Source organism: Pholis gunnellus (assembly GCF_910591455.1).
Source record: "Pholis gunnellus genome assembly, chromosome: 24".
NCBI lineage: Eukaryota > Metazoa > Chordata > Actinopteri > Perciformes > Pholidae > Pholis > Pholis gunnellus.
In genome coordinates, this window is record NC_136551.1 from 8669580 (window position 1) to 8694830 (window position 25251).

A 25251-nucleotide genomic window follows, 5' to 3' on the forward strand; every position below is an offset into this window, starting at 1 on the left:
CTATTTATTCCATTAGTATGTTGAATGTGTCACCCTGAATGTCACCCTTTAATGTGCTTCTCACCCGCCTCTCTATAATTGTCTCTGTTAATCCAATCTACCTTTCATGGACAAGTCAGGGTTTTTGTGTGAAATTCATATTCAAAGTGTCAGAATAGGTTTCATGCTTTATTCTTATGCTCTAATGCTCCTTGGCTATTTGTCACATGTTTCTTAATGCATGGTATTAAGTGGAAATTTGCTCATCCAGTCGTGCCACTAACACCGCACAAATTATTACTTTAATCATTTGCATTTCATCCTTCTTTGATCTTTGTCAGCGAGGCGGAAATGAAGGCCTATAATTTATTACTCATACACACGACTTGTGCTTGATCAGATTTTATGGATCATATTGAAGATCTGGAATATGTGTGTTGTTGTTGTCGTTGCTTTGCTTTTATTTTAGTGACAGCTTTGGCGCTAATGATGCTTTACTGACCTGTCAGTCAAAACAAATGTCGAGATGATGTTTTCTTACCTGGATGTGTATCTCAATCAATATCTTTACACAACGATTGATCAAATGCCATGTGTATGCGAGTCCTCTCAGCTTGTTCAGCTCATTGTTTAGTTATATTGTTTTCACTGCTTCACAGTCTCACCTCTCCCGTCCTCATTATTTCCAGATTTCAGTAGAGAAGACAGAACCACCTTTACACTACTTGTCCAGCAGCAAACGGCAGAGAGACATAGTTAGCGGCTAGCTGGTGACCACTGGGGAGCATTTCACTAATTGTGAATTGGTGGAGACCAAAAGAATGTAAGTCATACATCCAGAAACGTGACTCCAAATGGACGTTTGCTAAAACCTCATAAGGTGTTAATATATCAAGTGCTAAAATGATAAGGCAGCGGATTATTACTGAAAATTCCTCTATTGGGAGAGCCGTCTTAAAAACACTGAAGCTGTGGATGAAGTTATTAAAGATTATTATGGATCCTGTCGTCTACAACAGCCCAGGACAAGAATATGTTTCATGCTGGAAAATGTTCAAGGGCCACTCAGAAGTCTTTTATGGGCTGCAAGTGGCCCCTGAACGGGCCTTTGAGTACCACTGATCTACAGTACCGTGTGTCGGCGAGAACACCTGAGCACGTAATTAACTGGAGGATTGGCCACGATGGCGAGAGTACAGAACTTTCCTTCAGTGCATGTTTGCATGGTGATAAGTCATATCTTGTTGAAGGTGTGATATGGCCTTACCCACAGCGGATGGAGGTAGCCTCCGCTTAAATCTGAATCACACATAATCATATGCAGGGCGACGCATTGCCGGTGCTGCAGGCCAGATTGCTTACGCTCCCTTCAGTGTCTGAGCTAATCCAAGAACACATAAGTGAAATAGGGGTCATCACACTCCTCTATAGTCACACGCAAAGTTCCCTGTGTGTGTGTGTGTGGGGGGGGGGGGGCATGAGTGTGTGAAGGACGGCGAGTGAATGAAAAACTTGAGGCAGCAAATCCTTAACAGTCTATTTATATATTCTTTTGAAAATCCTGGAGCTCCTCTCGCGTCCGCTTTCATGCTCGACGCAGCCCTGAAATGTATTGCCGCTGCAACTCTGCTCACTCAAATGCTCGGTACTATTTTTATGGGCAACAACAACAGCTAACCATCATGGCCAACAACCATTAACTGCAATGGCCCACATGGCTTTTGTGCCACGTCCCCCGTAGCGCTTGATGAAAGGTGCTGCCCGGTTGAGAAACACTGCAACAAGCAGACGGTGATATTTGTTACCTGAATGATGCTTTGGGGCCTCAGTGTAGTGGCCAAGAAATATGAGCGCCCGGGTTTCTGCCCCATTGGCTTAGAGGAACATTTCCCCGCAGTCTCACGATTAGTTTGCCGGCCTGGAGGGGTGATTCTCCCCTACAGCTGTTTGTCACGGCCGTGTGAAGCATTGCCCCGCAGGCGCATGCTGCTGCACTAAAATGCATCACGCGGCGAGTTTGTCAGTTCGGGAAATATGAGCATATGTGGTGCTTTACGTGTCGGCGCGGTCGGATGCTCAGTGTTACGACACCGTAAGCTCCCTGACCACGCCGAAACAATGGTAGCTTCTCAAATCAGGTCGGAGCATTTGCATAGAAATTGGTTCTAGATCGGGAGATGGGCCCTCAAAAACGCTCTCTTTCCTCCTTCCTCTTTCTTTCTGTGTCGCACAGACAAATAAACATATAGAGAGTCTGTCCCTTTTGAGGTCCAATCACTCCAGCACATGGAGCACTCCTCAATGAAGTCAGGAGGGAGGGCATGATGAGAAATAGATCTAAGGACGACCCTTCATGTTTACCAAAAAGGGTGAGTGGCAACCAGAGAGGATTTAACATGCAGAAATTCTCTGTACGGCTTTCTCTTTTAAGATATCTGTAATTTACATGCCTTTGGTCTTCCGTTCCCAGTTGTTTCATATTCATATTGTGGTTATATAAGAAGGTCCTTAGAGTTTATCAGCCTTTAACAGCAAATATCCTTGTCATTGCTGCTTTCTTGGAGAATAAATAAAGGAGGTTTACTGGGCAGCCGGGGGAGAAAGAGGGGGCATGTGGCTTTAGCAACAAATCCTCCAAGTCAGTTTGTCATTTTCAGACCCCTCAAGAGGATCTGGCTCCCCTATTGATGCAGGACTAGATCAACATTGTAGGAATTGCTTTTATTTGCTTTCTTGCAGAGGTAGAGAAGAAGATCTCATGTCTGTTTTATATATATGGCTACAGACAGCAGCTGGTTAGCTTAGCTTAGTACACAGACTGGAAACAGGGGGAAACAGCTAGCCTAAGCTAACCAGCTGCTTGCTTTTGATTCATTGACACGATAGTGGCATCGATCTTAGGCCCATAAATACTTGGTTACGGTTTGGGAACTAAAATTGTTGTTTAACACTTTTTTTTAGAATTCATTTTAAAGACAAGCGTCATCCTCTGCAAAGCCTTGCATGTAAACTAGAACTAGAGAGAAAGTGAGGCTGGACAGTCGATGGAGCACTGTACTATGGTACACTGTACCCAGGTGGGTTACGGCTGAGCCAAAAGTCCAGGACTGTTCTTTTAGATTGGAGTCTTTTCTGAGAGAGTTTCCATCTTTCTCTTGGCAGCTTCTTTCTCAACAAAATGGCTTTGCTTGCGGACAGAAACACAATGAAACAACAACGTTCAATACATGGTCAGAGGGGAGTGGGTGCTTCACAACAACATCTTCCTCTGTAAGAGGGCTCGCGATGCTGATACGCTTCTTCTGACAGACAAATTATAATTTACACAGCCACTAAAGGACTTAAACATAGGTTGTTACCAGCATATGAGCCATCAGGGCTGTTGTTTTTCTGGCGAGGACAGCATTAGGCTGCATTCACACCAAATCAGGCTTTTTTGCGGCGATAAGCGGAGGGTTGTGTGGTAGTGTCACTTAAATGGCCAATTTGTGTGACATCATGTTGTGACCTTTAGTCCCCCCCAATCAAGTAGGTGGCGGTAATGCACCTAAAAGCAGTTTGCCAACCGCCATTAAACAACAACAGAGAAGAAGAGGAAGAACTCTGACCCCTGGCTCCGACCTTTTTATCCATTTCCTGTCTGCAAACTCAAACAAATGATGTGATTGGCCACCGCAGTTTGACATCTATTTGCATTTCCAAGAGACAAAACTTCTGGTCGAGTCACTTTCCCAATGCTCTCAACTGCTGCCCCCATGTGTTGCTCTCTTTGCCAAACTGTCACATCACTGCTGCATTGTCCTCCATAAACCTTTTTGAGCTTTTACCATTTCGTCCTGGATAATGAAAAGGGGTTTTGGTGGAGCCAGGGTTGGAGGAAAGCTGCTAAATGTCACGAGGTTGATAGCTAAACTGCGGACCGAGCAGCAGGGGTCTGGAGAAACGAAGCAGTGAAAATGGCATTCTGTTTTGCGAAGACACTCAGCTGTAGTGACAGCTACCACAGTGAGCATCACGAGCTAATGCCAGGCTGCCTGATGCAGGTGTCGGAACCTAAAGAGCACCTTTCAGTCACATCTGCCATATCAGTGTGTGAGGGCTTCGCCGCCGTGTCAGAGTTGAAGCGCTGCTGCAAGTTAACAGATGGAAAGTTTTCTCCTGGCTTTGTGAATGTCATATGTGTTATTTGGACTGTCAGTACGACTATTTTTGGCTGACAACTCCAGAAAAGAAGTCATCACCTTTGCGCTGTGATATATGAGCAAGGAGCAGAAATTGTCCCGGTGTCAGAGAAACCTGACAAATGTCTCGCAGAGAGGAAAGCCAACCAGCTCAAGCAACTGTATGGAACATTATCTGCCAAGGACAGTTTGCTTTTGCAGTTAGGTGGTGATGTATAGCATTTCACAGCTCGCTCCGACGGTGTTTGTTCTGTCGTCGGGCAAGGTGAATCTGATACTGATTTGACGTGGTGATGGGAAATAAAACATATAAACGCCTACACAACAGCTTTGTCTCAGCTACACGGGGCATTCATTAATAATGACTTACCACCGCTTTCATTCACGGACGTTATGTGTTACCTAACAGTCGTTGACGGTAATACAACACGTCTTGAAGACGTGATTAAAGGTGGCGTGCAATTTGATTTGTATTCCTGAACTCACCATGCAGCTGCTACAGTTCCTGTTCTTGAAAGGTTCAAGTGTTTGCCTGGACAGCAGGAGCTTTGAGAAACCATGTTCTTTTCTCATGAATTGGCCATTTCAATTGTAAGCCTATTATATCCCCATTGGCTACATATAATCTGGTTATTATGATTGTCGTTATCCAAAAACTGGACAGGAATGAAGCATTGCTGAGTTTGGTTTTGTTTGGCTTGCAATCCTCTTTAGAGTCAAAAAGAAATGCAGATAATTCAACTGCACTAAATGTCTAAAGGGCGTCCTCTACCTTGAGTGATTCAATTTGATTTTAAATTTCACTGAAAAGAGGCTGCACGTGTACTCCAGATGCTCCGTCTGACTGAACAGTGTGATCGGAACCTAAATGAAAGAACAGAAAGAGGCAGGAAAGCGCCTCGTTGCTGATGAAAGAACAATCTGTGCTGTGCGGTAAGTACTTGAGAGAACAGACCAGGGTTTTGAATAAACCATTAAAAAATCACTTTTTGACAGCTGAGCTTGGCAGGTATATAACTATGTCTCAGATGCTGTTACGTTTCCCTCTATAATTTTAATTACCGGCGGGTGATGATTTTGCTCTTATGTGACTTTTGACTCGGAGCACAGCCCCATCCAGCTGCCACTTAATGGTTTCCTGGAGTGCGACATTCACATTATGTGTTTGACGAAAGACAAGCACGCTGCCCTCGCGGTGACAAAATGTTCTTTTTCTTTGTCTATATGCACTTGTCTTTTGAAATGCGGAGAACCTTTACGGCAGCTAATGGTGGTGCCTGCTGTCCTGGCCTATAGAAAGGTAAGTGAACAGCAGGATTTATGTTCCAGCCAGTTTAAGAAAATAATCTCGCACACCTCGGGGCTTTGTGTTACATCTTCTGTAGAAAAGCCTGCCATGGATGTAGCAAGTAATGTGAAGGCGCAGGTGAATTCTGTCCAAAATGGAGGGCTTCCAGCTCTCGGAAGAAATGCATCCGCAGCTCGTCTGCAAACGAGCCAGAACTATTGACTGTTGCGATGTAGGCGTACGGCGCCGGGGAGGGGACAGCCAAGTGTGTGCTGAAGTCCCTCCGGCAGTATTCAATGTTTGTCTCTGTGACCCAGAACTCCTGACTGACAAAACGCTCCCTCATTTCAATGCTAATGTGCCGTTATGGGTATTTTCAAAGCGTTGCTGCTATTTATTATGAATCCGCTTACCTGAGAGGCGCCGGTTAATCCTGTAGATCCTTGCACAGCTGCTGTGCGCCAAGAGGTCATGGAGATAGTGTTTCAATAGACTCTGCCTCCCTTATTATTCCAAGAGGACGTCTACGGACCTGTAACCAGCTGACAGATTCACTCCTTTCTCCCTTTTCCCTGCATATCTGCTAAGTGGCAGAGAGGTAGAGATCACAGGATCAAGTAAGATGCCGCTCTCGCACAACTTTTGATTGTTTATTCATGTCTCGGAAGCACCAGGTATCTTTATGAATAGCTCGCAGCAGTTCGTCATCAAGAAGCCATCACCGACGATGGCGCTTTGAGAGCAGGTTCTGAATAGAGGACAGCGGAACATAATGAATATGGACCCCGTGTAATGAGAGAAAAAACAATCTCAAACGGCCTCCAGCTGTTTACTTTAAAAGACGTTAAGATATTGGAAAATGTACGTTGCTGTGAACATGCGTGCACCAGTCAGTAGAGAGTAGTGAACTAAAACGATTTACCAAACGCGCCCTCGTGTTCCACGTCTTCCTCCACCGGGAAGGACGGGGAACCGGATACTCTGTGGCTGCACTTAAGATATTTAACTAAACCCAGCTCATCATTTCATCTTCCTTCTGTGGAGACACAAATGCGTTGAAAAGGCTACTTTGTCCGTATGAAAAGACGAGTCGAAAAACAAACGCATCATTAAATATTAATGCCGTGATGATCGTCAATAAATGTCGGCTTTTATATTCAGAGATGCAAGCTGCTCCAAAAATAGACCAGGCACTTGTTATTAGTGAGTTTGAGCTGTTCACTCCAGTACAGAACTATACGTTGACACTGTTTATGAGGTTAACCGCTCAGCAGCGTCTACCTGCTGCTCACAGCCAGCGCTTTGAGAGGGGAGCGCCAACGCTAACACCTACTCAGTCAGCAACTACTAGGCTTTTTTGAGGATTTTGTGTTCAAGGCAATCACATCGTCTCATTCTTTCTTCTGTCATGAACTGCCGCCAGTCAGCGAGCCGGGATGGGAAGGTTCAGAATCCCTTTAACTGCTCTGTCAAAACAGTTCAATCAGTCCTCTCCTGCAGTCCTGTTTGTTTGTGTTTTAGTAACTGTGGCATTGATTTGGAGCCAGTCTTCCTTCACTGTTGAATGTGTTTAGTGGCACTCTGCAGACAGCAGCTGCTGCTTTACCTCAACTAGAACATCTTAAATATATTGATTTTGTTCACATACAGCACTCGGTTCTCATGATACAAAAAGGGATGAAAAATAGAGTATAAAAATGCAAAATAAAATTATTAACGCACCCCACGTTTCATGCCCACAGTATCCACATTATCCATATTCCTTTTCAGAGAGATATTGATCCATGTATTTGTTGACTTTTGAAGTATTGTGATGACTTCACATCAAGAAAATTCCCACTACAGCGCTTCAGCTCCTCCACGCCTGCGAAAAGCAAATGGTGATGTTGAGGTGAAGGCTGCCTGTGAGAACAGCCTCTCTGTTTCCATTTTTCATCCCAGACGTGTGAAGACGTTCCCCTCCTACCTCATCTCTCCTTTGACGTGCTTCATATCGGCTGCCGGATCACGTTCGTTGAGCGCAGTCAGTTTTAATCACACTCTGCTTTCACCGCTTCCAGCGGCCATCGCTGCAGCTGAGCAAAAACCAGGAGAAAGTGGAGGCGAGACGAATACCAAGTTCATGATTACACGCACTGACAGCTGATCCTGGATCCTGCGCAGATAACGTTACAGAGAGAAAGATCAAAGCAAGGTGGTCAAGAGCTTAAAATTCAACTTTTCTTATCAACCCAGACTCTTAGTCTGTGCTTCTTAAATCCCTTTCCCACCACCAGATGGCATTTTGCAGTGACTCGACTAATTTAGATTTTTAGAGGCAGAGCCAATGTCGCCTGTTTGTACAATTTATGTCTCAAATAATTGGTTAATAGTTGTCCTGTGAAGGTCCCGGTTGCATGATTTGGAGCTAAGTAGTCTGGTGTATTTCATTTGTGTTGCACTCAACCATTCTGGCCCAAATTTTAATTTATTAAGGCTCTATGAATAAACAATTTTTAAACTTAACTATACAGAATTTGCAACAAATTTACAAATTTGTGTGAAAATGGGAAATTTTCCATTAAAATATGTAATTTCGACCTTTCTTGAAGAGCCTTTGTGCCTCAGGAGAACCTAGGAATCCAGGTCTGCAGCCCTCTGTATATTTCACCCTGATGCCCCCCCGTCATGTGATGTGATGCCTCTGCACGACACAAAGGAGGAGGTGGCCGTCAGCAACACGCCGCAGGCTGTTTCACCAAGCATCAACCATGGTGACCGTATTATACATATGCACTTTATGTATGCTGCACTCTGCTGTATTCCAATGTAGCAACACTGACATCTCTTGGCCCGATGGGAAACTGTGACAGGACACTTAGATTAGTTAACTTGTGCTTCAATTAATCACCTTTTTGGGGACAGTTTGGGGTAACAGTACTCGAGAGGGAAAACCATTTTGGTTGTGAATGTTATGAAACCAAATTCTTATTGTTATTTGTAAAAAAGTAATATATATATTATAACACCTGCATACATGAAAGTTTACCCTAAAACTTTAGAAATACATTTAAAAAATACTATTTATTTACCATTATTTATATTTTAACCTCACATCAACTTCCGCCTTATAAATAAAATAACCGTAACCTTAAAAATTATTTCTGAGATGTAACTTCTTTTCAAACAATACACATTTATTTGTACTTGAGAATGGTAATGTATTCTTTAGATATTTGTAATTTATTTGAACTTTTAATTGATTACTATTCAGATATGTTTCTATATCATATGTTTACATTTTTTTTAATTTAAAATGAAATACTGTACAGATATATTTCTGTATCATATGTGTACACCGTGCTTCTCTCTCTCTTTATATGACCGGACGCGACCACTAGTGGGCGCTAGCTGCCACTGTGCTTCTCTGTCCAACCGGTAGATAAACCACCGAAGCACAAGCACGTGTAGTCTGAGCATGCGCACTGCATTTGTTTGTGTGTCGTTGCGGGTTGCTTCCTCGGGAGATGGTGAGAAGTGATTTATTAAAACTGTAAATGTATCATAACTGTACAGACAAACGTGCACGTGCTTATTATTCAGATTAAACAATAAAGACGTTTGGTGGCATAAATCTCACCGAGCAGGGTTATCATTCGCAACAGTAATGAATTCAGAGGCTAGTGGAATGTAGCTTCACACAACACATGAACTGTTTGGAACCATTGAAGTGGGGACATTTAGCTCGTATGTAACTGTCGTTGCAGACAGGTGTGTGGAATTTAAAAGTGTACACTTCAAATAAAAACATTTGGTTTCGTAACTGGCCTGTTGAATTGAATCTGAACAAGTACAAACTCAACCCCCGTCTTACTAGGTGAGGCTCTCACATGGAGCCAGAGTGTGAGCAGGTCCATGGAGGTGGGGAGGAGGAGGAGGAGGAAGAGGAGGAGGAGGAGGAGGAGGAAGAAGAAGAAGAGGAGGAGGAGGAGGAGGAGGAGGAGGAGGAGGAGGAGGAGGAGGAGGGGGCAGGAGCAGATGAAGCCATGCTGTGGTCCTACCAGGAGGCTGTGGAGAGGCAAACCCTGCAGATAGGAGCGTCAGCCTGCGGGGCCACTGCTGTGGTGGACGTGCTGAAGGCCCTCGGCGTGGATGTGGCCCCTGAGGAAGCGGACCGCTGCGTGCAGACCCGCCTGAGGAGGAACGAGTCCCTGCTGCCCGACTACCTGCTGTCCCGGAGTGAAGCCGGTAAATGTCCTGATGGTGGGGAGAGCCAGCTGTGGGCCCTTGTATAAGTCACAATCTTTGTTACAGTGGTGGAATGTAACTCAAGTACTGCACCTAAGTACATATTCAAGGTACTTGTACTTTACTTGAGTTACCTCTGTTCTCTTTTGGGAGCTGTGACGTTTTGAAGTTTTGATACTTTTATTTCAGAGTACTTCCTTTCACTAAATGACTTTATACAAATAACAATGTCTGTGTATAAAATAGAGTACGAACACAGATTAAATGCACATTTTGATCTGGAAGAAAATGAAATCATAAACACCAGCAATGTAACGTAACAGACACCTATGTCTGAATGACAATAAGCCATCGTTTTTAAGAGGAAGCTGAAGCTAGACATACATTTTATTGCATGTCTTGAAAGGATTTATTACATTCGTTTGACTAAAGAGGACTGAACTTCACTAAATTATCAGATATTGCACTTTAAACACTTAACACTCAAAGCGGCCCTCTCCAAACTGTCCTGTGACATTTCAGCTAATGTGATATTCACACATAAAGCATGACTGTGCATAGGTGGCATATCTTCACTGGGCTCCACAGACATTTCAGGTGTCACAGATGCTGGCGGAGACAATAACTCCCCCTCTGAATGGGGCTCCGTAATGTCTCCAACCCATAAGTGCGGTTTCCTGCCAGCGTGACAGCTGGCTGCACTGCCAACCAGGCAAATTCAAAAGTACCCTCTTGAATTAGACAAAGAGTTTTATGTTTCTCAGAGGAGCGACTGTAATTGACTTTTTCAGCTCTGTTACACAATTTTTGCATTGACATCTCAGGCGCTTAGCTCCAGCTGTCATCACACGTGAGGCTCTAAATGGAAAAGAAACACACCTTTAATCATTGGATCTTAGACACACTACAAGTGTAATACGGTGCTATATTTCTAGGACGATCTGACAGGTGATGGGGGAAAAAAATAAAGATTGTAATTTGTTTTAGGTGCGACTCATTCTCAGCTCATCCAAGGAGCACAGGAGGCCAGTAACGGGAAGGTAGCAGGCCACTTCTTCCACTTTCACCCCCGGCGGCGGGTCAGACTGATCCCCTGGCTCGCACGCTGGATCCGAAAGGGCGCCATTCCCGTCGCGACCATGAACATGCAGCTGGCCGTGCCCGAGGGAGAGGAGGTGCCGGACGCCTGGCACCATCAGCTGGTATTTGGCGTTGCACCCCATGCTGTTTTCATGACCAATCCTTTAGTTGAAGGTGAGTAAGGGCAAATAACGTTTTCAGGAGAATCATCTCTCCTGACTTTTATACATAAAATATATATATATACTTTTTCAGGAAGTGAGGAAGAGGTGCACCAGAGACTCTGCAGCGAATCTGTGTTGCTGATTCGTCGAGAAGATGTCCTGCAGAGACTGACGCCAGATTGCTGTCTGTCCAGTTTATCAAAGAGTCGGTCTGACCCGCGGTGGAAAGGCCTGGATATCGAGGGTAGAAGCCGTTAATTAGGGTTTTATTTATGCAGATTTATGCCGACTTTTCATCCCGTTAAAAGTGCTTTCATTCCATTTTTCTGCCTGTTAGGTCAAGTGAGGCAGATGGCCCTCGAGGAGGAACAGGAACCAGATCGACCCAAGTTAGCACACATCACGATCCCGGCAGCGTACAGCTCAGGCGTCACACTGTTCGCCCTGCGAGGGTCACCGTTAGGACGCGAACTCCTCCATGCCCCTGAACTCCCTTTGCTGTGACGGCACTGCCACTCGTGGACTTGAAGACTTTTTTAATGTGACATGAAAACAGATTTTACTGATCCTAGTGTTGAGGATTAGCGGATACCCACCCTGCTGAGGTGATACGACTGGAAGAGAGATACAAAGTAAGAGAGGGCGAGCTACAACAAAACACAAGATATTTGTATGTGTACTGATGACGCAGCTGTTGCACATAGCATGTTGGACACATGAACTACGTAAACATTTGCACAGTATAAGAATGTATTACATATGTGTGCTACTGCTATGAAGGGACTATAAAACCTTGCACCACAAAAACCGGATTGCTGATCCTCATTGTTAACACATCTGTTTTCTAACCTAAACTGCAGAATCACCCTCCTGCACCATTTGAATCAAGTGCCCACATGTGGGGCTTCATTTGCCAGCTGTCATCAAACAGCTGCAAATATTTTCACCAGCACAGTCATCCGTGTTCATCTCTGTGACAGGTTTCTAGATTACGGTTTTGCGCGAGTTCATTACTTGAGTTAAGTACGTTTCAAATAATGAGAGGAGCGTTCATGCAAGCTGGCCGTCTTCTTTTTCCTCCATCCGTGCCATCATGTCGTCCTGTACTGACCATCATCGCTCGCTGTGCCAGAACTGTCCCTCATCTGCTGCTTCACACCGCCTTACAGTTAACTTTAGGATTGACTTTCAGAACGTATTGATTTCTCTCAAGCAGTAAATGGCAGAGCTCCAGCTTATATTTCAGCGCTGTAATTGCTGACGGTCCGAAGCTTATATCAGCAGACTAAACTCATCTGATTGCTCTAAAGGCCACAGTGAGCGCTGAAGGTGGTGGAGTCATTGCAGCCAGGGTGCTTAGATAATTAAACAAATATCCATCAGTTTTCCCACTTAAAGTCAGTTCTATATTATATGTTAAGATGGCCATTTTTTCCAATGTACTGTATGTTGTAGGATACAATTGTTGCATGTATTTGTAATCTTTTAGGCTTAGGATTTGAATCAGCCTGAATAAGATAAAGTTAATTTAAATCAATTATAAGGTTATTGGATTAAATTCAGATCCTCTATTTAAGGAGAAGTAGCAATGCCACTAAGCAAAAGCACTCCACTGCAAGTATGAGTACTGCAATTCAGATATGTCTTAAGTAAAAGTTGTATCATGAAGTAATACTACTATACTGTTCCGGAAGTAGCAGTAGTGTTGTTGAGGCTAATTTAACTACTTATGTACTTTAATAATGGCATTTATCTAAGCTCCTGTTAGGTTTTGTATGTAAATGAACTTGTAGAAACTAAGTAAATGAGGGGGGGTATTAAGTGCAATATTTCCCTCGAGAATATAGGGGAGTTGAAGTAAAAAGTAGCACAAAAAATACTCAAGTAAATTAACTTGAAATGATACTTATGTAGAGAACTTTAGTGCATGCAGTTAGTTACTCTTCATCGCTGCTTTTGTCAGTACCAGTGACTCATATCTACCACAGTGATGAGTGTGTCTCGGCCCCATTCTGCCTGAAAAGCAGCGCAGTGATTACAGTAGCTTTTATTTTTTGTAAATAAATTAAATATATATTTTAAAGCAGCGGATGCCTGTGATTACAGTAGCTCTTATTTTTTTGTACATAAATTAAATATATATTTTAAATAAAATTGTGCCACAGGAGGAAATAAACAACAAGACAAACATGAATTTATTTTGAAGGCGAGGTGGAAATGTGGACCGTTCTGTTTGGCTCACGGTTTGACACGACAACCGCTATTGCAAATCGACTACAATTCCCATAATGCACTCGACTTACACCCAGAGGAAGTTGAAAAATCCCAACCCGCTACCGAAACTTGCCTAAAAACAGAGTTTGGGCAGCAGATAAAGGTAAGACACGCATGACCAGAACGGGAAACGATGACGAAACCCACTGTTTCTACGCTATTTAGCACTTCTAACTAACTTTGCGTAGCGTTTGTCTGCGCACGCTCCTCAGCAGCTCTATTGGATCCACGTGGTGTGTGTGTCTGTGTGTGTGTGTGTGTGTGGGGTGATAACGTAGTTGACATCCACAGTCCGCAGGCTGAAAGCAGAGGAGACACTTGTGACTGCTGTCCTGAACTGGGCTCCGGCTATTTCCTGCGTCACAGAGACCCTAACACACAGGTGAGTATCAAAGCAGCATGCCAGATGTTCATTTCAACAATGATTTATGTTGCTGAAAAAAAGTTAGTCTTTGTTTTCATGCAACAGCACAACAAATGCATCTTACTCCTACTTAAAAAAACATTGTTAGCTGTAGTGATTCATTGAATGTGAACCTTCAGATACTGGAATACATTGCTTCAGGATGTAGACACATCCATCCTGCTGAACTGTAGAGTGAGTGTACAGTGAATTTCAGCATGTGCAGACACATTGACGATGCATACTGTGAGTGGAAGCTTGTATTAAGTGAGCCGAAGTTTTAGTTGATTGTTAAGTAGTGAAATTGCAGTGGAGTACAGAGTTATGATAATAAGTGTTAAAAGTACAATGAAGTTATCAGGGACCCTCCAGCTGTACATTGTTGTTGAAGGGTGTTTAAAAGGATCCTGCATTGTTGGACTCCTGCATTTGATTTGCTCCCTGACATGTGAGTCACATGAGCCGAGTGATTTCAATCAAAGCCGGTGATTTGACTCATTGTGGAGCATGTGCCATCGCTGTGCAACACTCAACCCTTTGTACCGAGTCTGCTCCCAGTCGTGTTCAAGGCTGATTGTGGACGATGCATCTGCACATGCAGGTCTTCACTATAGTAGCACACACAGGCCACTGCAGATTGAGCTGGTTTGACGCTTGTTGGAGTGGATCGGGGTCAAAGGGTCTTTTTCAATGTACAATTCCATTTCCTTGAGTTGGAATTGCTTTTTCTAAAATTACATTTTGTGCTGTACGTGAATACGGTCGGTCTTCTTTTTTCAGGACATTATAATCCCCAAAACAGTCGGATCCTTCAGATGGTATCCCAGTGATGAGACATTGATTTAAATGTGAGGAACTCTGGTTTCTGTTGAGTGGATTTATTATGTGTGACACTCTGCGATAAGAACCTTTCTTTGTGAAATCCTTGATTATTGAATCACACAACAATCATCAGTAAATAAGAAAAAGGGTATTCGAAAGCCTCCTGCTTCAATTTAATGTGCAAATAGAAACACTAGCTTCACAGAACAGAGAGACCGCAGTCAGTCTGAGGAAGGTGTGTAGTTAACTGTACATCAACCTGATAGTGGCTTTTGTTTTTCCATGCAAATGAGCCCCTGTTCTCAGCTGCTGGTGATTGGGCCTTGCCTGGTGACCATGCCTTTTTTTAATTGTTGACTTGTGTTTTTGTTCCGATTGATTGGCTCCGTGTTACCGTGGCATTACAAGATAATGTAAGACCCCGGGCCTCGGAAAAGGTCACCGCTTCGCCGCAGCTTAGGGAACCCCTTTTGTTATAGGTCAAGCTTTGCATGCAATTAAAAGGCTACTGTAGGACGTGTTAAAGGGCGAGTGAGACGCGCTGGCTGCTCTCCAGAAGAATGCTGCGAAGGTGTGAGCAGTTTCAGTGCCCTGCTAAATGCCGGGCTCTCTTCTTCTTCTCGTTGCTCAGGCGCCATGGCAGAGACGGTGCTGGTGGTCGGCGGTGGTGGACGGGAGCACGCGCTGGCCTGGAAGCTGGCCCAATCGCCGCAGATTCAGCAAGTCCTGGTGGCCCCGGGCAACGCAGGCACGGCCGGCTGTGGGAAGATCCGCAACTCTGGTAAACGCCAACACCAAGGCTCTCTAGTGGAGTGTTCTCTTTTTTTAAAATACCCCAAAAATGGAGCCGAAAACATGAGTTGCACCTTGAAGCTCGTTACAAAATGCAGTATATTGTAGGAGAGAAATAACATGAAATGAGAGTGTAAATGATCCCTCCTCTCTCACTCTCTCCATGCAGAGGTATCGGTGAGTAACCACGCCATCCTGGCTCAGTTCTGTAAGGATCACCATGTGGGGCTGGTTGTGGTCGGACCTGAGGTGCCGCTGGCAGCTGGTAAGTGAGCTCCATCATGTAAACCGTCTTCTCTCCGTAGCGTCTTTCCCTGAGCTTGAACGTCTCTTGCAGGTATGGCAGACGACCTGACGGCGGCAGGAGTGCCCTGTTTCGGCCCGTCTGCCAAAGCCGCCCAGTTGGAGGCTAGCAAAAGCTTTTCCAAGGCCTTCATGGAGCGCCACGGCATCCCCACGGCCCGCTATGGCTCCTTCACCGACGCCCAGCAGGCCTGCAACTACATCCGCACGTTAGTAGACGGAGACAAAGTTTGTCTGTGGATCGGGTTATATGAAGAAAAGCATACAGAGACACTTCTTTTTTTCAGTAAAATCATAGATATAGTAAATTAGCAGACGAAACAAAGGGCCAAATGCATGTTTTTCACTGTTTATTGTGAATCAATAACACCATATTTTAATTCAGTTTTCATTTCCAGTAGCAAAGCTGTGGCGTTTTGTTTTCATTTAAACACGAGACATGTGCACCGTGAGAGAGAATGATATCTCCTGAGGTTTTGTTCCTCAGATGGTTTCATGAGTTAGTGATCTAAGATGTGATGGCTGCACCCTCACACAATCACACAATCCACCACAAGAGTTGCACCTTTTTACAGACGGAAAACAAAAAGTCCTCTCTACTCTTTGAAAGTCTTTTCTTTGTTCATGTTAACCATCTTGAGCAGAGCAGCAGCTGCCATATTCCGCCGGCCTTCATCCATTAAACAATACTGCAAATGTTAAATGGTCCACACGCAAAAGAATGCTCATATCAGAGCTACAGCATCTGGTCCAGATGTGCTTTCTGTGAAAAGATGTTCACATTACTGAGTTCACTTCATTGTTTGGGGGTCTCCAGGGCCGACTTCCCGGCGCTGGTGGTGAAGGCCAGCGGGCTGGCAGCAGGGAAGGGAGTCATTGTGGCTGGAGACCAGGACGAGGCCTGTCGGGCTGTGATGGACATCATGAAGGTATGAAGGAAAGAAAAGCAAAATGTTTTACTGAAGTGGAAGTATAATGAGTGTAGTAAAGCCCACCGTCGTCATCAGTCAGCTGACCACAGATCAGTCCCACTAGAACAGAATTTGCCGGTATGCTTCACCCAACCAGTGTGTGGATTCAAACCACCTTCTTCTGTTGGCTGGAGTATCTACATAATACAATTCTGCAGTGAATATTATTTCTAGCCAGCCATCTAATATTCACTGCAATATATTGAATTGTAAAAGTTGATGCATGCACTTTACATGTTTAACGTGTTTCTGTGGCGCTGTGCACTGCAGGACCGAGCCTTCGGGTCTGCAGGGGACACTGTGGTGGTTGAGGAGCTGCTAGAGGGAGAGGAGGTGTCGGTGAGTTGAAGCTTTTTTTAGTGAAATCCATAACTGAATTGAACCAAATGTACCTTTCTGTATAAATTATATGAAAACTGACAGGATGTTATCCCTTCTCCCCCTCGTTTTGTAGTGTCTGTGCTTCACTGACGGCTCCTCGGTGTCTGCGATGCCTCCAGCGCAGGATCACAAGAGGCTGCAGGACGGCGACCTGGGGCCCAACACCGGCGGCATGGGGGCCTACTGCCCCACCCCTCAGGTACACGCTTCCTCTGCCTCCCAGGCTGCTTCTGTTCTGGTTCTCTTTTTAGGACGATGAGCACTTGTGTGCAGCCGTCTTTCACGCTACTCGTGTCTCTCGGTCCTGTGCAGGTGAGCCAGGAGCTGCTGCAGCAGATCAGAGAGACTGTCCTTCAGAAGACTGTGGACGGGATGAGGGCGGAGGGAACTCCATACGTGGGCAAGTGCTCGTGTCCTGTCTGCACTGCAGTCCAGAGAGCTCTCCTGCATCCATTCCTCTGTTTGCAGTTTGCAGCATTAATGAAATATAGCCTCTCTTTTATTTCCAGGTGTGCTGTATGCAGGGCTGATGTTGACCAAGCAGGGAATAAAGGTCCTCGAGTTCAACTGTCGCTTCGGAGACCCGGAGTGTCAGGTGGGTTTCTTTGACTTCTTTGACCGTCAGTGGATTTTCTCTTAAAATGAACATCAAATATGTACTGACCCTCCTTCAGGTGCTGCTGCCCCTCCTGAAGAGCGACCTGTATGAAGTGATCTTGAACACCGTGAGCGGTAAACTGGTCTCCAACGCCCCCGTGTGGCACCAGGACAGCTCTGCAGTCACTGTGGTGATGGCCAGCGCCGGTTACCCCGGCTCCTACAAGAAAGGAGTAGAGATCACAGGTACGTGACACTGCAGCGCAGCAGATAGATTCAGATCACATTTCTGTTTCAAGTTTTTCTTCCACTAAATGTGCTTTTTCTTAGAGTAGAAGCAGGAATGGAATATATAAATGCAGCTTATTTTGTCTATTCATTGTTTGACATTTAAATATCAATGTACAAAGTATAAAAATCTTACACACAATGTTTTAAATAGTAAAGTTCTGGAGTAAATCCTTATAAACGTTATTTTCTGTGTGTTTGGTATTTTCAAGCCATCGATGACACCAGACTAACAACTGTGTTCATCCTCAGGCTTGTCCCAGGTCCAGGACTCGGGGGTGCAGGTTTTCCACGCCGGCACAGCTCTGAAGGAGGGAGGCGTGGTCTCCAGCGGCGGGCGGGTCCTCACCGTCACTGCGGTCAGGCCGTCCCTGGAGTCGGCCCTGCAGGCGGCCAATCAGGCCACGGCGGCCGTAGGCTTCCCGGGTGCCGTGTACCGCCGCGACATCGCCCACCGGGCCATCGCCCACCTGAACCAACACAGGTGTGTGTGAAAGTGGTACAAGCTCGCACACAAGCACTAAAACACCCAAACATCCCCTTTTGTATTGCTTTTGCTCACATTACTTTTTTTCTTAGTTTGTAGTCAAGTTCATTTTTATACTGTATATCATGTAGAACTTCATGACTAATAAACATTAATTTGTATATACTTGTGTCCTAGTATTTCTTTAAATGATCAAGTCCTCAACCAGAAACCCACTGATTCTAACACATTGAAGCCTCCCGGTAGCTGTAAACGTGGTGAGTGAGTGGTGTCTCTGTGTCTCTGACAGAGGTCTGACCTATAAGGACAGCGGAGTGGACATCGCTGCTGGAAACAAGCTGGTGGACATGATCAAGCCTCTGGCCAAGGCAACGTCCCGCGCTGGTAAGGTCATTCTCATGAGCAAAGAAAATAGTTTGATACTGAAACTATTTTCTCATTAGGAAACAAATTGCTGTATTTTTAGTAATTGTAGTGGTTAATGCTGTCATGTTCACTGTGTTTGCTGGGATAAATTTAGTAGCTCTAATACAAACTCAGGCAAATTAGAAGAAGCAGTGACCGTGACCGTGGTTGGTATTTTGTTCTCACCAGGGTGTAATGCAGAACTGGGAGGTTTCGCTGGGCTGTTTGACCTGAAGGCTGCAGGTTTTGTCGACCCGATCCTGGTATCCGGGACAGACGGAGTGGGGACCAAACTCAAGGTGTGACTTCATCCCATTTATTAGAGAATATGGAAGATTTGCCAGCTACTGTCTACGGTTTGCTTATTATGCAAACTTTTGCTGTCATTTATTGTCACTGTTTAAAATATGTGGCACTCGTTGTAATTTCAAAGTCCTGGAAAAACTGAGAATCAAAGGAAAGTACTAAAACCCTCGACTCTCTCCAATTTGGCTTTGGTAGATGCCAGATCGGCCAAGAAATAACAATTCAAAATTGGATCCAGATTTGGCTCGGACGTATTGGAGCAGCAGGACACATGCACATACAGTTTATCTGTAGACCGATTCAAAAGCTTCTTAAAACCCCTTAACACATCCACATTTCATTCATTTAAAGTGTGAAAGATCCAGGATTCTTTCATGAACTTATGGAAGCAGGTTCAGCTCATTGTTGGTGAGTCTAGAGGTATTTTGCTTTAATTCCCCCAAAAATGTGTCCACAGATTGCCCAGGCGTGCGGGCAGCACGGCGGTCTGGGTCAGGACCTGGTGGCCATGTGTGTGAACGATGTGCTGGCTCAAGGCGCCGAGCCGCTTTTCTTCCTCGACTACTTCTCCTGCGGCAGCCTGGACGTGGACGTCGCCGCGTCGGTGGTCGGCGGCATCGCTAAGGCCTGCGAGATGTCCGGCTGCGCTCTACTGGGTGAGTTAGGAGATGATGATGTTTATGAGATCATCAGTCTATTTATTCATATTTTGGTGTCCCTATCTTCCAAAAGAGGTCCTATATTACCTGCTTTGGCGGTAGAGCTGAGTGTGCTGTGTCTTTTTAATGTCCAGGTGGTGAGACAGCAGAAATGCCGGGCGTCTACGCTCCAGGAGAGTACGACCTGGCGGGGTTCTGTGTTGGAGCGGTGGAGCGCGGGGCTCTGCTGCCCAGGCTGGGGGACATCGCAGAGGGGGACCTGCTGATCGGACTGGCCTCCTCTGGGGTCCACAGCAACGGCTTCAGCCTGGTCCGCAAAGTCCTGGAGAGGGCCGACCTCAGCTACAGCTCCCCTGCTGCTTTTGGCAGGTCGGGACAGACTGTCGGTAAGTCACACAGGTGGACCCGAGTGTGCCCTCCGTCTATGTGTGTGTGCATTTAAGTCAAAGCACAGCTGTTCCTCAAAGAGACTACTTGTTTTGCTGAACCAATTGGTCGCCACAGGAGCAGTTTTAGTGGCGTAAAGAGTAAGCGTTCATCATTTTCAGTCATTTTTAACAAAGATGCCAAATTCTCTAGTTTCATCTTCTCTAATGTGAGTTTTTTTCTGTCTTTACATTCACATTTTACAGACCAAACAATTAGTTAAGAAAGTAATTATTAGTTACAGGCCTGAACTGTTTAACCCTTTTAATGCCCACCATGTGACTAACTCTGCTTCCAGGCGAGGTTTTGCTGACTCCGACAAAGATCTACAGCCGCCTGCTGCTGCCGATCCTTCGCAGCGGCGCCGTCAAAGCCTACGCTCACATCACAGGGGGGGGGCTTCTGGAGAACATCCCTCGGGTGCTGCCCCAAGAGCTGGCAGTCGACTTAGGTGAGATGAAAGCACGCCGACACTTTATCGTCAAATGAAGCACACGAAGTGTGGGGAGGTGGCTTGTGTTTTGGATATCAATTCTGTTTTTATGGTGATCTTATGTGAGAGGGCGCAAAAAAGGAATGAAGACGGTTCTCAGTACAAACATCTTTTATTCTGTGCAAACAGCATTCTTTTCACATTCAGCAGTTTCCCTCCACTCTGGAGAATGAAACGGTCACGTTGTGGTTATTTAAGGCCACAGCTCTCCCTCATTAATATTCACACTTGGTGTTTCTGACATGACTCAGATGCCTCTCGATGGAGCGTCCCTCCAGTGTTTTCCTGGCTCCACAAGGAGGGGGGTCTGAGCGAGGAGGAGATGGCCCGCACCTTCAACTGTGGCCTGGGGGCCGTGCTGGTGGTTTCCCCCCTGGATGCTCAGAGGGTCCTACGCCAGCTTCAAGCTCATGAAGAGGCCTGGATCGTGGGTTCGTTGGCCCACAAGCACCAGGGTGAGAGATACTGGAGAGGAAAGGCAATAAACTGTTTCAATATAATTGATAAAATGGACATAAAATAAGTTGTTTATTTATGCAGGGGCCGAACCTGTGGTGGTCCGCAACCTGAAACACAGTCTGCAGAATGCAGGGCCCGCCCCCAGCGGAGAGTCGGGTGTCGAGCAGAACAGTGGTTGCGACAGCAACACGCCACACAAGAGGACCAGGGTGGCTGTTCTCATCTCCGGCACAGGTGAGTTTATGTTGCATTAAATAGGAGAGCCTCCAAAATGTTGGGAAAGATCTGTACAGTACACATTGACTTTCTTTCTTAAAAACCTTCTGGTGTTTGTGTCCCAGGCACCAACTTACAGGCACTGATAGAGCAGGCCAAGCGTCCATGCAGCTCTGCAGAGATCGTGGTGGTCATCTCCAACAGACCTGGAGTTCAGGGCCTGAAGAGAGCTTCGCTGGCCGGCATCCAGACACGGGTGAACATATGAATAATTTATTTGTACAGCGCCATTGTGACAAAGTGCTTTACATAAAAGAAACCTGCACCAGGATGTTTTTTTGTAAGGAGACAAAAGTATGCAAAACTAAAAACCCATCTCTTTCAGATATATATTTCAAACCGGAGTGGAAGGGCTCGTTTAGATTAGACTGAGTCAGGACTATACAATAAAAGCCTAAATGATGTTTATGGAGTTTGTGTGTCTGACCCCGACGTAGGTGGTGGACCACAAACAGTACGGGAGCCGAGCGGAGTTTGATGGCACAATTGATCGCGTGCTGGAAGAATTTAGGGTGGAGCTGGTGTGTCTGGCTGGATTCATGAGGATCCTCACAGGAACCTTCGTCAAGAAATGGAACGGTGTGAAAAGATAAGATGATGATGATTTGGTGGGTCATATGAAGGTGTTATACATTGTTTGTTATTCTTACAGGAAAGCTTCTGAACATCCATCCATCCCTGCTGCCCTCATTCAAGGGGGTGAATGCCCAGAAGCAGGCTCTGCAGGCGGGGGTGCGGGTGACTGGCTGCACGGTCCACTTTGTAGCAGTAAGTATGACAAACTGTAGAACCACCAGACATCAAACAAAGAGCCCTATACCTGAATTATTATTTTTTATTTGTTTTGTTCATCCGTGTTTAGGAAGAGGTGGATGCAGGAGCCATCATCGTGCAGGAGGCGGTGTCCGTGCTGGGCAGCGACACGGAGGAGAGTCTGTGCGACAGAATCCGAGAGGCCGAGCACCGGGCCTTCCCCGCCGCTCTGGAGCTGGTGGCCAGCGGCGCGGTCCGGCTCCGAGAGGACGGACACGTCACTTGGAAGTCCAATTCCCAGAGTTAAAAGCCACACATCCAGTTCAGCCTTACATTAACAGTTTACTTCTAAAACTTCTCATATAATACAAAAGAGACACAAAGGTGAAGATATGAACTGTTTACTGTTTGTGCTTCTGATTGTCATGTCCAGTTCTTAATGGGATGCTTAAAGCTTGCAAGCATACATAGAAACATTTCAACTTTTTGTGTGAAGCATCATACTTGAAACAAAATTACATTCCAATGTTACCTTTTTTTTTTTTTTTTTTTTGAGATGCACTAGAATTAACCTAAATAAGAATGTTGATTGTACTTAATAATTATGAATTTCTGAATGTCTGTTACTAAAACATAATTAAACCTGTCTGGGTGACAACCAATTCCTTCTTGTCAGGTGAATCTTACAGTTTTACAGCATTTGTCCTTACTTGCAGACACTACTGCATCCCGAATGGCAAAAAAGAGTTCCTGTAATCTTTTCAGGGGATTTAAAAGTGACCGTTAGCTGCTTTGGAAGCGCAGGACGGACAGCCTCTCATTTCCAGCTCTGGTCGACATGCGCGTCTCTCCCCTCAAGCCACATTTGCCCAGAAAACGGATGATCTCCTCTGGTGAGAAAAGAACAATCACTGAACTGTCCAGAATGTTTCCTGCACGGTCTCAATCATTCTACTCACCTGGCTCATTCTCAGCAATGGTAACGAGGTAGAATAAGCCTTTACTGGAGAGCAACTGCGCTACCACAGGCAGAAATCTGTCGGTCACCTCTCGCCCTCGCTTCCCGCCCGCCCAAGCAGCCTCTAGACCGGAGCTGCCGACCTGGAAGAAAAGCACAGTGATGAACTGCTCCTCATCTGTAAACTGAAGACAACCTGCTGAATCACCTCCTCTGAAGGCGTGACCACATAGGGAGGGTTGAACAGGAGGACATCCACTTCCCCACTTAAGCGGGGCAGAAGACCCTCCACCTACAGGGGAGCGAGGAAAACGGTCTTTACAATTCAAATCCTCGCACTTGAAGCATGTGAATAGCTGGAATGTGAACGTCCGAGTCTCACCAAGGATGTGATGACAGGCTGCAGTGACGCCTTGTTACAGAAAGCTGTCTTTGCTGTGCACTGCGCAGCTGCAGGATTCACATCCGTGCATCTGCACGAGAAACACATGCACATATTAAAGATTGTCCAATAACCTTTCTGCCATGCATTTGGAAAATGTGTTTAACTCACAGATATAGAGCAGAAGGTCCAACCAGCGATGCCAGAAAAGCTGACACCACTCCGGAGCCACTGCCCACCTCCAAACACACACACGGGCTGGAAACAGGCACGTTTTTTAAAAAATCAGAAAATATGGCCAACTAACGTTAACGTAAATATATGACGGATTTGGGGAAATTGTCTGACCTCATCTGCTGCAGCAGCTCTGCGTCTTTCTCCAGGGCGTCAATCAAGAGGAACGAGTCTTCCGCCGGCTCGTAAACCTCTCGGAAGTCTCCTCGTCCAGCATGTGAGTAGACTGGTGTGGGATAACACGAAGACATGTTCACGTCACGGTTAACAGCCACGCGACCCGACCGCACGTGCTCGTCACCATTTAGTAAGTGTTGCTGGTAGACTTTTGCAGTGTGTTACACGCTTGTATGATATTCATAAAAGTTGCGAATCAAAGGCGAGTAGCTAGCTGAAATGTGTTAGCTAGCACGGTCACGTTCCACTTCCGTGTAGCCCATCCTACGTCACCATGACGTACATTAACTAGTTCTCAGCTGTTGGGGGTGAGGGGGGAAGAGGGCTTGGTGTGTTTGGAAAGTGATTTTCTATAACTCTTCAGTTTAAATGTGAAAGTACAGTCAATAAAATGTACTTGCAGAAGTACTCAATGCTAAATTAAAATAATAAAAAAGGTCACAGTACAAGCATGTCGATGAAAGAAAACAAGACAGCATGTCGATAAAACAGAAAAAAAGTCGTCGTATAATAGTAAAGTAAAAATAATAGTATAGCATGTTGAAAAATGTTATAATAAGGTCGACATGCTATACTATGACTTTATTATAACATTTTTCAATATAATATACTATGAGTTTATTTTTCGACATGCTATACTATGACTTTATTTTTACATTTTTCAACATGCTATACTATGAGTGTTTTTGACATGCTATACTATGACTGTTTTTAACATTTTTCGACATGCTATACTATGAGTGTTTTTGACATGCTATACTATGACTGTTTTTAACATTTTTCGACATGCTATACTATGACTGTTTTAGACTTTTTTCGACATGCTATACTATGACTGTTTTTAACATTTTTCGACATGCTATACTATGAGTGTTTTTCGACATGCTATACTATGAGTGTTTTTGACATGCTATACTATGACTGTTTTTAACATTTTTCGACATGCTATACTATGAGTGTTTTTAACATTTTTCGACATGCTATACTATGAGTGTTTTTGACATGCTATACTATGACTGTTTTTAACATTTTTCGACATGCTATACTATGAGTGTTTTTGACATGCTATACTATGACTGTTTTTAACATTTTTCGACATGCTATACTATGACTGTTTTAGACTTTTTTCGACATGCTATACTATGAGTGTTTTTGACATGCTATACTATGAGTGTTTTTCGACATGCTATACTATGACTGTTTATAACATTTTTCGACATGCTATACTATGACTGTTTTTAACATTTTTCGACATGCTATACTATGACTTTTTTCGACATGCTATACTATGACTGTTTTTACCATTTTTCGACATGCTATACTATGAGTGTTTTTAACATTTTTCGATATGCTATACTATAACTTTTTTCGACATGCTATACTATGACTGTTTTAGACTTTTTTCGACATGCTATACTATGAGTGTTTTTAACATTTTTCGACATGCTATACTATGAGTGTTTTTCGACATGCTATACTATGACTG

General features: G+C 44.8%; 3 protein-coding genes across 3 annotated transcripts; 2 read left to right on the forward strand and 1 right to left on the reverse strand.

Annotated features, from left to right (window-relative positions):
- Window positions 1-9461: 9461 nt before the first annotated feature.
- On the forward strand, window positions 9462-11715 carry LOC306715133 (uncharacterized protein). The gene is made up of 4 exons (XM_079185377.1): window positions 9462-9675; window positions 10663-10929; window positions 11011-11163; window positions 11257-11715. Exons 1-4 carry the CDS (start codon window positions 9474-9476, stop codon window positions 11421-11423), a joined length of 789 nt encoding a protein of 262 aa, XP_079041503.1. The 5' UTR covers window positions 9462-9473; the 3' UTR covers window positions 11424-11715.
- Window positions 11716-13234: 1519 nt separating this feature from the next.
- gart (phosphoribosylglycinamide formyltransferase) lies at window positions 13235-22329 on the forward strand. The gene is made up of 22 exons (XM_079186015.1): window positions 13235-13575; window positions 15050-15199; window positions 15380-15475; window positions 15548-15722; window positions 16331-16442; window positions 16755-16823; window positions 16939-17064; window positions 17178-17265; window positions 17375-17460; window positions 17540-17708; window positions 18003-18234; window positions 18527-18621; window positions 18832-18941; window positions 19406-19604; window positions 19742-19993; window positions 20332-20484; window positions 20778-20981; window positions 21067-21219; window positions 21327-21457; window positions 21699-21840; window positions 21914-22029; window positions 22124-22329. The coding sequence occupies exons 2-22, from the start codon at window positions 15055-15057 to the stop codon at window positions 22319-22321; spliced, it is 3051 nt and encodes a 1016-aa protein (XP_079042141.1). The 5' UTR covers window positions 13235-13575; window positions 15050-15054; the 3' UTR covers window positions 22322-22329.
- A 22-nt stretch (window positions 22330-22351) lies between these two features.
- Window positions 22352-24012, reverse strand: hemk2 (HemK methyltransferase 2, ETF1 glutamine and histone H4 lysine). Its single transcript, XM_079186016.1, has 6 exons — window positions 23703-24012; window positions 23526-23612; window positions 23355-23445; window positions 23181-23264; window positions 22974-23115; window positions 22352-22904 (listed from the first exon to the last, which is right to left on the reverse strand). Exons 1-6 carry the CDS (start codon window positions 23837-23839, stop codon window positions 22798-22800), a joined length of 648 nt encoding a protein of 215 aa, XP_079042142.1. The 5' UTR covers window positions 23840-24012; the 3' UTR covers window positions 22352-22797.
- Window positions 24013-25251: the final 1239 nt, after the last annotated feature.